The sequence below is a fragment of the Nelumbo nucifera genome, chromosome 7 (genome assembly GCF_055504915.1).
Source record: "Nelumbo nucifera cultivar China Antique chromosome 7, China Antique-T2T, whole genome shotgun sequence".
Lineage (NCBI taxonomy): Eukaryota > Viridiplantae > Streptophyta > Magnoliopsida > Proteales > Nelumbonaceae > Nelumbo > Nelumbo nucifera.
In genome coordinates this window covers 26,496,288-26,508,243 of record NC_142655.1, presented here as the reverse complement: position 1 = coordinate 26,508,243, position 11,956 = coordinate 26,496,288, and the positions used below count along the sequence as shown (strand labels likewise).

Below are 11,956 nucleotides of genomic sequence, written 5' to 3'. Positions count from 1 at the left end.
GCCTATTACAAAACACCCACCAAACAAAACACACGCTAAACTTTACCAAAACATAATCCTTTGGTTAGTATTAAGCATAATCTAAGCGTTTTAATAATATACTCCACCTCAGAATTGATAAATTAAATCCCCATCTTGACACTCACCCCAACTGTATGACAGCATTATGAATTCTGAGGTGGACTCAACTCAGATTACCCCTAAAATCTATGATACCAGAAAAACTCCAAAATTCGAACTTGGAAGCTAGTTCCACGAGAGCTACTAGGCAGCTGCTTTCATGACTCTCACCTCACCGACACTTCATATAGGGATGAGATGAGATGGCGCCATCCACCACTGGCAAGATGAAAGATCCTTCCGCATCCTGCCGTGAACACATCAAATGTGGTAAATAAATTTCATTGATTTGGCCACTAACATCAGACTTTGTTCTACATTATACTACTCTGGCGTCCCATATGTCAGATACTAACCCAACTCAGTTACCACAAGATGACGACCTCTCTAACACCAACAGCGGAGTAATGCTCAGCCATGTGACCATAGGAATATTCTTCTTGCTATAAGACAAGTTCTTCATTCAGACTGTGTTCATTGATCTTCTTCACTTGATACTTGATACTTTCTTCCCTGTACTATCTTTTGATTATTGATTCTGTGCAAGAGTTCACTGGGATAAAAAATGGATCCCCCCATAAGGAAGACTTTTGCTGGGTCTCGTCGAGTTTTTTCGTTTTCCATCATCATCTGGGTGTTCTTGGCGGTGTTGGTTTCGTCAAGCGAATACAAATGTGACTTTAAGGCAATCTTCAATTTTGGAGACTCCAATTCTGACACAGGTGGCTTTTGGGCTGCTTTTCCGGCGGAGTCCGGTCCCTTTGGTATGACGTACTTCAAGAAACCCTCCGGTCGGGCTGCGGATGGACGGCTTATAGTGGATTTCTTGGGTAAATCCCAGACCAGAGAAACATTAATGGTTCTTTTGGTATATGACGCATTCAAGTAACAGATATGTTAAGATCTTCCCTTTATATTTCTTTTTTTACTATATTGTTATATTTTTATTAATTTCATAGTTTAGATTCGGATTGGGTCGATCAGAAAGTGGAAAACTCTATCTGATAATTAGTATCAATGTACACAAGTACTTGCTGAATGCTCTTGCAGTATTTATATTGATTACATGCTTTTAGACTTAATACCCAAGACTCTTTAATTCATGATCGAAGCATAGTTCATTTCAATCCACGCTGGTTTTTGTGATTTCAGACATGTTTTAGTTTCCGACTTCCAGTACCATGGCGATAGATGCAGAAGAGATTATTCGAAATAGTTAGGCATGAAATTGGATTCTACTGGCATATTCTAAGTATAAAAATGTACATTTTTATGTAATGAACCACATGTACAGTACTGTTTCTGCTATATATTTTCTCGTTTTTGATTCCAAGCGTACAGTGGAACTAAGCTTTAGAAATGCATTGGAGGTAGCAAACAATTGGGAAATGGGAAGAAAATGTTTCTCCTTTCCGTTTTCCCACTTCCCCAATCATACAATGAGAACCAGGAAGCTCCTGCACGGCTAGTGCCCACTGCCTAGTGGTGGGTTTGTCACATTTGTTTACAACTCTACGCAAATGTCAACCAGAAGGTAAGAGGCCAAAGCTGGAAATGGTCCCTATAATGCCTGTCTTCATCATAGAAAACATCCCAACAGTATGATCGAGGTAGAAGCTATAGCTGTGTAGCTTCCATTTTCTGTCTCTTGACTGAAACGCTCATATCAAGTTACTAAGAAAAAGAAAATTAATCTATCTGATAACCTATCTATAGTATCATGTAAGCTTCAAATTAAATTGTTGATCAAGTATAAATTTGATTAAACAATTATGAGAAACACTCAATTGTTGATAGTACTGCACTTTTTATCTAGCAACAAGAAGGTGGATTTGGAGATGTTAGTAGCGGGGCTCGAAACCGTATCTCGTCTGGGGCTTACCCAGTTCATGCCAACCGAGCCACCACTCGGTAGTCATGCATTTTCTTTGGTCTTTTCATTTTACCTTGTCTCCTCTCCAACTCTTTTCTTTCCATCCTTGACAGCTCAAGCTCTGGGGCTGCCATTTATAAGCCCATATCTTCAGTCTATCGGATCAGATTTCAGGCATGGTGCCAACTTTGCAACATTGGCATCTACAGTGCTATTGCCAAATACTTCCCTCTTCGTGACCGGGATTAGTCCTTTCTCTCTGGCCATTCAGCTTAATCAAATCAAGGCATTCAAGGCTAGAGTTGATGAAAAGGCTCCAGGTAATCTAGTGTATATCATATATGTAGTGCATCTATTTCTCAATGGGTATCAAGAAATTCAAATTTTATTTTCCTTTCATTTTCATTCTAGGTCCCCTTCCATCCCCTGATATATTTGGGAAATCACTCTACACACTGTACATTGGCCAAAACGACTTCACCTCCAACTTGAAATCCATTGGTATAGCTGGTGTGAAAGAATATCTTCCTCAGGTGGTCGCTCAAATTGCTGCAACTGTCCAGGTCAAAGCTCAGAAATACCACTTAGGATTAACAAAAGTACCAAAAATACGAGTTTACCAATGTCACCTTGATGCATCTTCACATGATCAACAGCAGTTTACTTGAATCAACAGTTGTGGATTTACTTAGGTTGTGTTTGGTTCATTAATGTTACTTCTACTTGTAATGTTTTAGGTTGGTTAATACAATTTTTATGAGAAATATTTATTTTTTCTATCACAAATGCCACGTCAAATTTGATGTTTCTATTATAAATACCAACACCTAATCTAATGCCTATATGTTTTTAGCTAGTGGTTATTTGGTGTGATGTGACAAGTCAATTTTTCAAAAATTTGTATTGAACAACCTAAAAAATTGCAAGTAAAAGTGACAATAGTACCAAACACAACCTAAATAAGCCTGGTGAAGCAACTGCAATCGTTCTAGATAAAGAGTTTCCTCACAATTAAACTATGGCAGGAGCTATATGGCTTAGGAGGACGGACTTTCCTGGTGCTTAATATTGCACCAGTCGGATGCTACCCAGCTTTTCTGGTACAGCTTCCTCACAACAGCTCCGACTTGGACATGTATGGTTGCATGGTTTCATACAACAATGCTGTGATGGACTACAATAACATGCTGAAGAATGCCCTCACTCAGACTCGCAGAGCTCTTCCAGATGCATCCGTCATATATGTGGACATATATTCAATTATGCTAGAGCTTTTCAGGCATCCCAAATCTCATGGTTTGCTTCTTTCTCACTTCTTATAGACTGGTTTTCGGCTTGCAGCGGTTACATGAATCCTATTTCATCAATTTGATCTATTCAAAGCCATACCCAATACTGTTAAATTATCGGTGCTTAAATTATTTCTTACTACTTGTACACATCTTCTTCTAGTATTTGAAATATTTGGCACTTGTTATAGTATCAAATATTCATCAAATCCTGAGTTTATCAACTTATTCTTCCTTAATTGTTCCTGGCAGGGTTAATTTATGGAACTAAAGCTTGTTGTGGATATGGGGGTGGTGATTACAATTTTAATCCTCAAGTTTACTGTGGAAACAGCAGGATAATTAATGGGAGCACTGTAAAAGCAACAGCTTGTGAAGACCCATACAACTATGTGAGCTGGGATGGGATTCATGCAACTGAAGCTGCAAATAAGCTTGTAACATTGGCCATTCTTAATGGTTCCTATTTCGACCCTCCTTTTCCCATTCACCAGCTCTGTGATTTACAACCAATAGGTTAATCTGGCTCCCCATTCTTAATAACTAATCAAAATCCTTTAAACCCCTTCTCTCCAGGAATCCTCAGTGTAGTATTAATTTTATGTACAATGTACAGAACCAATAAAATAAATGCATAATAAAGCAAAGTGTTTGCCCCATTTTCATAAAATTTAGGTTGTGTTTGGTACCATTGCTGTTTCTAATCTAACTGAAACATTTTATGTTGATCAATATTATAAATTGGCATACAATTGTTGTTATTTGAGACTATTTATAATTGAAATAGGTGTACTTAAAAATGCATCTATGAGAGACTGTTTCTAGAAACATCAAATTAATGTTTCTTGCTTCAGGGGGTGAAGTCTAGTCATTCTAGCTGAAGTAATTCTCTTATGTCAGGAGTGTTTGGAGAGTTTGGAGCATGTTCTGATTTCTTGCCCTGCTGTCTCGCCGATCTGGTTTGGTTCCACTTTAAGTATGTGCATGGATTGTAATTCGAGTAAAAATATAGCGCAGAGGTTAGCTGATGTGATTCATATAGTGGCATCGAAACAAGAAGGTGTTTGAACATCAACCATTCAACCCCCAGTCGGTTCTCATCAGAGCATAGGCCTATACCAACTCCATTCTTCAGACATGTCGAAGCTCACCTCCCCCATTGAATGAACAGCAGTTGTCTGAAAATGTCCCAAGACAATGGATTAAACCTCCCCAGAGAACTGCATAAAAATTAATGTTGATGGAGCTACGGGTACTGAGGCTGCGGGGGTTGGTATTGTGCTCGGTGATCATAATGGCTCTCACCTGTTTTCTAGAGCAATTCCCTTGCAGCTATGTACATCACTTGAAGCGGAAAGCCTTGGCTTTCCTCTATGGACTGGAATTCTCAATGGAATTAAATCTTCATAATGTGATCATTGAAGGCGATGCTTCGGTTATAGCTCAGCTTCTGTTGGTGGAAACAGTTCAGCCACCATGGAAAATCATCTCCATAATCGCTGACTGCAGAAGCTATTTGTCATGCCTTCCAACTATCTCGGTTTCTTTAGTTAGGAGGACTGCTAACAAAGTGGCCCGTTGCTTAGCGCATCGGGCTTTATCTTGTAATAGGCCATGTACTTGGTCTCTCTGCCCTGAAGTGGCTACCTCTCTTGTATACTGTGATATTACTGATTCGAGATAATTGAATTAAAAAAGGAAATAGCTAGTAATGGTGCCAAACACAAACTTGGTTTATTAAGGTCTATAATGATCAGTATAAACTGGTTTATTTAGGCTATGCTTGGTTAAGGAAAAAGTAGGGAAACCTTTACATCTTTCCTTTCCTCTCCCTACTTTTTCCTTCAAACCAAACATAACCTTAAGGAAACTGATGGAAAATCTTTTTAATGTAAACTGTAAGAAGACTAGAGTAAATGTATAGAGATCTAAAGGTTGTTACTTGAATGGTTGCTTTAAAGAACAAATAAACAGATTTTATTTTTATGTTTCCCTGAAGAGCAATATATTTATTTTTTGACTTTATTATTGATCGATTCATGGGTTAATGATAGAAAAGTAATTAATGTTCATGGATTCTGTGGCATTTAAAGCAAGTCTAGGTTAATGAAACGGTCAATGTGAAGGGAAACTAGCTATATTGCCAAAGCATGTTTTTTTATAAACAGTTCAAGCATGTTAATTCGAAACACCATCTTATTTTCAGGAGTCAAACATATCTTGGAGCATAGCATAAAATTTGCCAATTTGGGGTTTGAGCTTCGATGTATGAGACACAAGTTGATCTTGAACTGGGAGGAATTGACGTTAGAGAACTGGATTAAGTAATTTGTGAGCTACCACCATATCATATTTAGAGTGTATAATATTGGGCCGTTTGGGAGGGCTGAAGCTTTGACTGAGCTGCTTTGAAAAAGAAGTCATTAAAACAAGCTTCACCTCAAAGTCAATCTTTTGGGCTGAATGACAATTTATTTGGGCTTTCTAGGTTCTCCACCAAACATAGCTTATAGGCTCTCCATATGTAGCCCACCTTGCAAAGCCAGAAGCCATTGTGTGAAAGTCCTCCCAAATGGGCATTATATACATTCGTATATCGACTATGGTGATGTTTGATATGTAATAATTGTTTCTAGTTGAAACGCTGCCAAATTAGTGCCACCTAGGATTTTTGCGTTTAAACATCATTTTTCTTTTTGGACGAGGCTGTTTTGAGTTAAAATAGTCATCGAATGGATATTTCTTCCATCAGCTGCCCATTTGAAGAAACAGCCCAATGACCTACCTCTTAGTTGACATCCTACATGGCAGTGTAGAGATACATCCTACTGCATCACACAAAGTTTAGGTATTACAATGACATGTTTAAAAGTTCAGGTGTTAACTTGACACTACCCCAAAGTTAGGGGTAATAAAGTGGAATTTTCCCTAATATTTATTATTTAAAATATAATATTATATATTTTTTATTTATTTATTATATATATATATATTATAATATATATTGTAAATATAAAAAACCAAGAAACCGACGAACCGAACTGATGGTTAATCAAACTGGTCAATCAATTAACCAATCGACTTTGGTTCGATTTCGATTACCAGTTTTCTAGAAACCAGTAATACCAGTTCAATTTTAAAAATAGGCTCACGGTTCAGTTAACCGAACCGTGAGCACCCCTAATTTAAATGTTATCAGCAACAAAACCAAAACCAAACACAAAATTGCTCAAAAACACTTGTTCAAAGGCTAGTTAGCACAAATACCAACCAAACAATTTTCATGTGAAAATTTCATTGCATCTATAAGCGTTTGAGCCTGAAATGGCAATGGTTCCAAAACAAATTATGTCTATAGTTAAATATAATGTTGTGATTAGTTGGGAAGTTTAGGGAGGCAGGTAGGATCTAGAATTTACAAAACATTCCTTGAACCTGCCTCGTTGCCATCCCTAATTCACCATATTAGTTACATGTTAAATTTAGATCTCAACAAAATATACTAAAGTTTGCTACTTTTCATTGTTTCATGTCCTACAAAGTGTATTTTCACCTTTAACAAGGTATATTTATCATCATGTTCAATCAATCACATCTTTTGCTATATGATGCAGCAGATGCACCATAGAAGTAGCCTTAAATATTGGGTGTCCAAACCTATATATATGTATCCAAAATTTTCTATAAAATTTAATGTATTCTTTTTTTGTTTTTCATTATTAATCGGATGCAGCTTGAAAAATCTAAATTTGATTACGTAAACACCTCATATTGGGCTATAAAGTTTTGAGTATCATTGACAGGCCTACCCACTTAGCTGGACTCTTCCTTTTGTAATGCTTTATCTTCTTAGTGTATATTTTTTTTTGTTCATTTATAAAGAAAATGTAAGATTTAAAGAAAGGGGATTGAATGGAGTGGAATTTGTAGTTCAAACTATATTTTAAACCTCACAATTAAATAATGATTAAATTAAAAAAAATGGATATTTTAGTTAAAAGAAAGTTCATAAATCTTATTCATATTTTTAATACTAGTGTAAATATGGAGTTATAGATGTGTTCAATTTTCTCTCTCTCTCTCTCTCTCTCTCTCTCTATATATATATATATATATATATATATATATTATTTCTGTGTGTAAAAGTAATATTGTTATGTACACATATTTTTATTTAATATGATAGATATACAATATAATACATGTGCCCAAATGTTTTTTTTGTAAAATTTATGTATATTTTATTTTTGTGTTTTTTATATTTTATTAATTTTTATTATTTAATTGACATTAAAGGCTGACAGATTAGACCCAACAGTTGAACTATTGATCTCTATTAAACAAGAAAATAATTTCATTTTTGGTCAGTTTTAGATTATGTATTTCATTTTTATCATTAATAAAAATAATTCTTTTTTATTACACTTGTTTTTTTAATTTGATTAATAAAAATATCACAAATGTGCCAATTTTTTCTATATTTGTAATTTTCTACATTTATTTCTATTTAAAAGTTTTATTATATAACTTTGATTTCATGTGTTGGCCAATTTGATTTGGACCGTTGAATTGCTTAGTCATCACTGGGATAAAAAATTGTTTTATTATTGAGTAAGTTTTAAACTATATGGGTTTATATTGTTAAAAGTATTGGACATAGATCTAATTAGTAGCATTTATTAGTGAAAAAATAACTTAAATATGGGATTTAATGAAAGAGAATGGGAGTTAATACCTTAAATACAAGAGTTAATAAGAGGGTATTAAATGAGGTGAAAGTCATTAATTGAAATTACATTTTTATCCTTCATAATTAGATATAGACTAAATAACAAATGTGGGTGAGTGTGTGTGTGTATATATATATATATATATAAAGAAAGAGACAGAGAGAGTGGGGGGTCCCCTAACTATAGAATTCGTGTGTGCCTTCTCCTATTCTCATTTCTGGCACAAATGTGCATATTAAAACCCTCATGGGTCTTCATGGTCTCTCATAAAATTTATATTTACTCTCTAATAACACCATTTCTCTCTCTCTCTCTCTCTCACTCACTTTAATAGCCAATGCCGGTAACATCTCCCCTCATTAAATCCCTCTTTTCCTCTTAAATCTCTTTAATTAATTCATTTTGGCTCTATCTAATAAAGTAGGGGTCTTAATTAGATGGATTGGGTTAGGTTAAGGGTCAACCTAAATATTAACCGTAGCTTTAACCCAAACTAATATCAAAACCCAAATTTGCCCACCAATACATGGGTTGTCTCAACTGCACAACTTGCTTCTTCTATATACGACTTGTAGCAACCTCTTCAAGGGCCCTCTTACTTGGGCCATATTTCTTCTACTAGATGGCTCTAGCCTCGAATTCCTTCTTTTTATTGGCCTCGATCTCGACCACCCTTTTATCTAATGCCACAGTTTTTTTCTTCACAACCTCAACTTGCTACCTCAAGCTTTTTAGCCTTCTTGGTAGCAGTGACTACTCTCTACCTAGGGTGGTTGGATTAAGTTTGACCTTCATTAGGGCCTCCTTGATGAGGAAATGTCTGGTGGGGCCCTTCCCCAACTAGACTCGGTTCAATATTCTCTTCTCCTCATTGTTTAGTGACGGAAAAAGTCTCTCGAAGGTCAAGTCAAGATTCCCCCACTCTGTCCTCATGGCCAATCATCGGTTTATGGCACAAATATATATATATCAGTCCTAATTGTGAACTGAAGATGGGATTCCTTCTAGAATCTTCCTCCCACCTTGGGCCCTAAAATTCCACCATCCATTGGCTATCAAGTAAGTTCGTAGGCAAAGCAATGTCCTGAAGACATTGGCGTTTAACGAGATGCCCCATTGGTGAGCCATAGAGATGACTTTGACCATGAACCTAATGGCGTTTGCAGCTATCTGATCGATCGTGATCCCATAGTAATTTAGGACCTTAGCATTTAGGGGTGGAAAGGTATCCTCAACTCAGCCTAAAGTTGATGCTCAAACAAGTACAGTTATCCCTTATTTCCTGTCCAAGGCCTCTCATGGCCTCAAGGAGCCTCACAATGAACCGATTAGAGATGAAGTAGTGCTATTAGATATAATTGAGATCCGCAAGCCTAAAAATGCATTCAAGCTTAGAGACTCTCCCATTCGCGACAGTAGTCCCAACTACCACCCTCTCTTTGGGGGTTGAGATGGTGACCTCGTTTCTCTTGACTTGGGGCATCCTAGACCTCCTTTCTAAGACCTCGACCTTAGAAGAACAAATTGAATTGGAGGTTTCTGACCTTGACTTGGAACTAGAAGACCTATAACTACTAGGAATCTCCTAATTGGTCCATATACTTCTCGCTCTGTCCCTGAAAACATGGTGTGCACAAGGAGATTTACTATGAAGCAAATGGCAAGACACTCAACCTCACACCCTCCTCTTTTATAGGTGATTCAAATGCCAAGATGAATCAGATACGAATGGTGAGGATCTCATTGTTTCGTCTCCCCACACCGACGAGCGCCAAGTGGTGTGCCTTGGGAATTCAAATGATAATCCACCAAGCAAACTAACTCTTGAGCCACCACTTGGTAAATCAGAATTGCCTTGCCCTGCTGACTCCAAAACCATCTAGAACTTTGAATAGGAATAATGGGATCCCACTCAGATAGACTACACTACTTCCTTAGCTTAAAGCCGACCTCAGACTAGACCACCAATTCTGAACTTGGCCTTGGCCTCGAAAGTGGGGGCATGTGATATTCCCTAAATTATTTGCTTTAATCATCACTTGACATGTAAAACCCTTGGAGGGCAACTTCATCTTTTCACAAGCATCAAGGGAATTTGTGGCATTTCACCCCAACCCTAATGGAAAGCCCTCCTCGGGGCATTACAATAGTGACTGAATTCAGGCTCATTAAATGCCAAAGTAATGCCCAATCTCGTGGTCCCAACTTTAGTGAAGCTGGCCATCACTGCAACCCGATGTGCGGAACTGTTACAAGGTGCCTAGGACACCACAATTAATGGGGCCTCAGTTATAATTGGGGCGAGAAGCCGTAGGTACCTATCTTATGCTCTCTTGGACTTTTATTCTTGCTCTTGTTCACCTTAGATATTCAGTCACCTTGACTAAATCGTGGCCGTTTTTCAAAAAAACAGTGCCACGTCGGATCCACATAAGCGTTGAGACCCCACCAATGTATGAAATGCCAAATTTGGTGTTTCATGGTGAACCATTTCCCCAATGGTTGACTGATGTATATCCTATGTGGTGCTTACCTGTCAGCACAAACATGAAAAACGATAATGAAAATCATCTTACCAAATAGTATAGTGTTGCTCACAGACTACGTGATAGAAGCATTTTTTTATGAAAAACGAATCTTGAAAACATGGGCGTTTTTCTTGAAAATTGATCCCAAAAAATGCCCACTTTTCCAAACACTATGTAACTTAACCATCAAAGTCATCACCCCTAAGGCCTCTAACGTCTTTTTGGGCTTGCAGGTGGGACCTTCGATCAAATCAGCTTGATAGTTTCCAAATTATATTCATTACCATTTTTAGTAACATGAATAATAATAATAATAATAATAATAATGGGATAAAACAAAGCCATTAATACTTTGGTTTCTCTCCAATTCAAATAAAGTTTGATTACCTAAAAGTTATTTACTTGGCCCTATTAAAATTTTTTAGATATGATACTGTTGTACAACTCTCTATATAGATGCAGCATATCTGCATGTGAGCTCTAATTTTTCGGAAGATCATTAATGAGCGGTTTGGTGGGGAGCAATTACGCCTTCTGCGGAAAATATCACATGAAACTATGGAAAGTTAAAAAAAATAATAACATATGGATGCCATAGTTCTTGTCATCATATTCATTGATTTTTTGACTCCTTTGATCATAGTGTTTTAATAAAAGTAAGGATATTCTCAAGGGTAAATCTATGATGCAGATAAGGTATGATTGGAAAACAACTTTGGCCCATCAAAACCCCACGAATTTGATGAGTACCTTAGTTACCATTATTATGATATCGGTTAATTGATTATTAGCTTTTCCACTATCATAATGAAACCCTATTTTAAAACCTCTATATTAAAAGCTTCCCTTTTCAAAAGATGTTTAAAACTTCCCCAACTTTCAGATATGCTAAAGAACAATTTGTAAGAGGGTTTTGTAAATTGTATACATTTTATCGATGTTACGTTTTCTTGTATATAATCTAGACAAAAATAACTCTTAACTCACTTATTGATTGTCGTCATCTCATCTATTTTTATTGTGACAAAAATACCCCTGGTACATGCTAACCATCCTTGTCACCTATCTAATTAAAAAACTCTGCAATTAATTTGACCAATTTATTCAAAGCAGTACTACATCAGAATAAGGAAGCAGTTATGTACATTAATTTGTTTCTGTCCAAATACAAATATTAAATTGAATTGTCTAATAATGACAGATATATAAACATGGACCATAACCCTCCATTAAATGTACTGAAAAATAATAATTACCTCCATTTAATGGGTTTGGTGTGTTCCATGACATTTTGTTAATTTAAGAGAATTTCTTGAAGTATCTATAAGTTTAGTTAATTAATTAACTCTATTTAGCATCTCTTAATATTTTGTCAAAATCTGTACACATGTGACTTCACGTGACGTATAATTTTTT

At 36.3% G+C, this 11,956-nt stretch overlaps 1 protein-coding gene across 3 annotated transcripts; it reads left to right on the top strand.

Moving 5' to 3' along the window:
- Positions 1 to 427: 427 nt before the first annotated feature.
- On the top strand, positions 428 to 5,006 carry LOC104593423 (GDSL-like Lipase/Acylhydrolase superfamily protein). 3 transcript variants are annotated; one of them, XM_088891834.1, is made up of 5 exons: positions 428 to 950; positions 2,107 to 2,313; positions 2,405 to 2,556; positions 3,019 to 3,289; positions 4,183 to 5,006. In XM_088891834.1, the coding sequence occupies exons 1-5, from the start codon at positions 686 to 688 to the stop codon at positions 4,275 to 4,277; spliced, it is 990 nt and encodes a 329-aa protein (XP_088747960.1). In that variant the 5' UTR covers positions 428 to 685; the 3' UTR covers positions 4,278 to 5,006. The 3 variants fall into 3 exon arrangements, with proteins under 3 accessions (XP_088747960.1, XP_088747959.1, XP_010251552.1); XM_088891833.1 differs by lacking the exon at positions 4,183 to 5,006 and adding an exon at positions 3,535 to 3,952 and having other exon boundaries at positions 428 to 2,031; XM_010253250.3 differs by lacking the exon at positions 4,183 to 5,006 and adding an exon at positions 3,535 to 3,952 and having other exon boundaries at positions 437 to 950.
- The last annotated feature ends 6,950 nt before the right edge of the window (positions 5,007 to 11,956 follow it).

Excerpts from the sequence above, each read along its gene's own strand:
- LOC104593423 (XM_010253250.3), top strand. The coding sequence starts at position 686 with ATGGATCCCCCCATAAGGAAGACTTTTGCTGGGTCTCGTCGAGTTTTT. Across the intron at positions 951-2,106 it reads GCTTATAGTGGATTTCTTGG|CTCAAGCTCTGGGGCTGCCA; the intron begins GTAAATCCCAGA and ends CATCCTTGACAG. Across the intron at positions 2,557-3,018 it reads AAATTGCTGCAACTGTCCAG|GAGCTATATGGCTTAGGAGG; the intron begins GTCAAAGCTCAG and ends AAACTATGGCAG.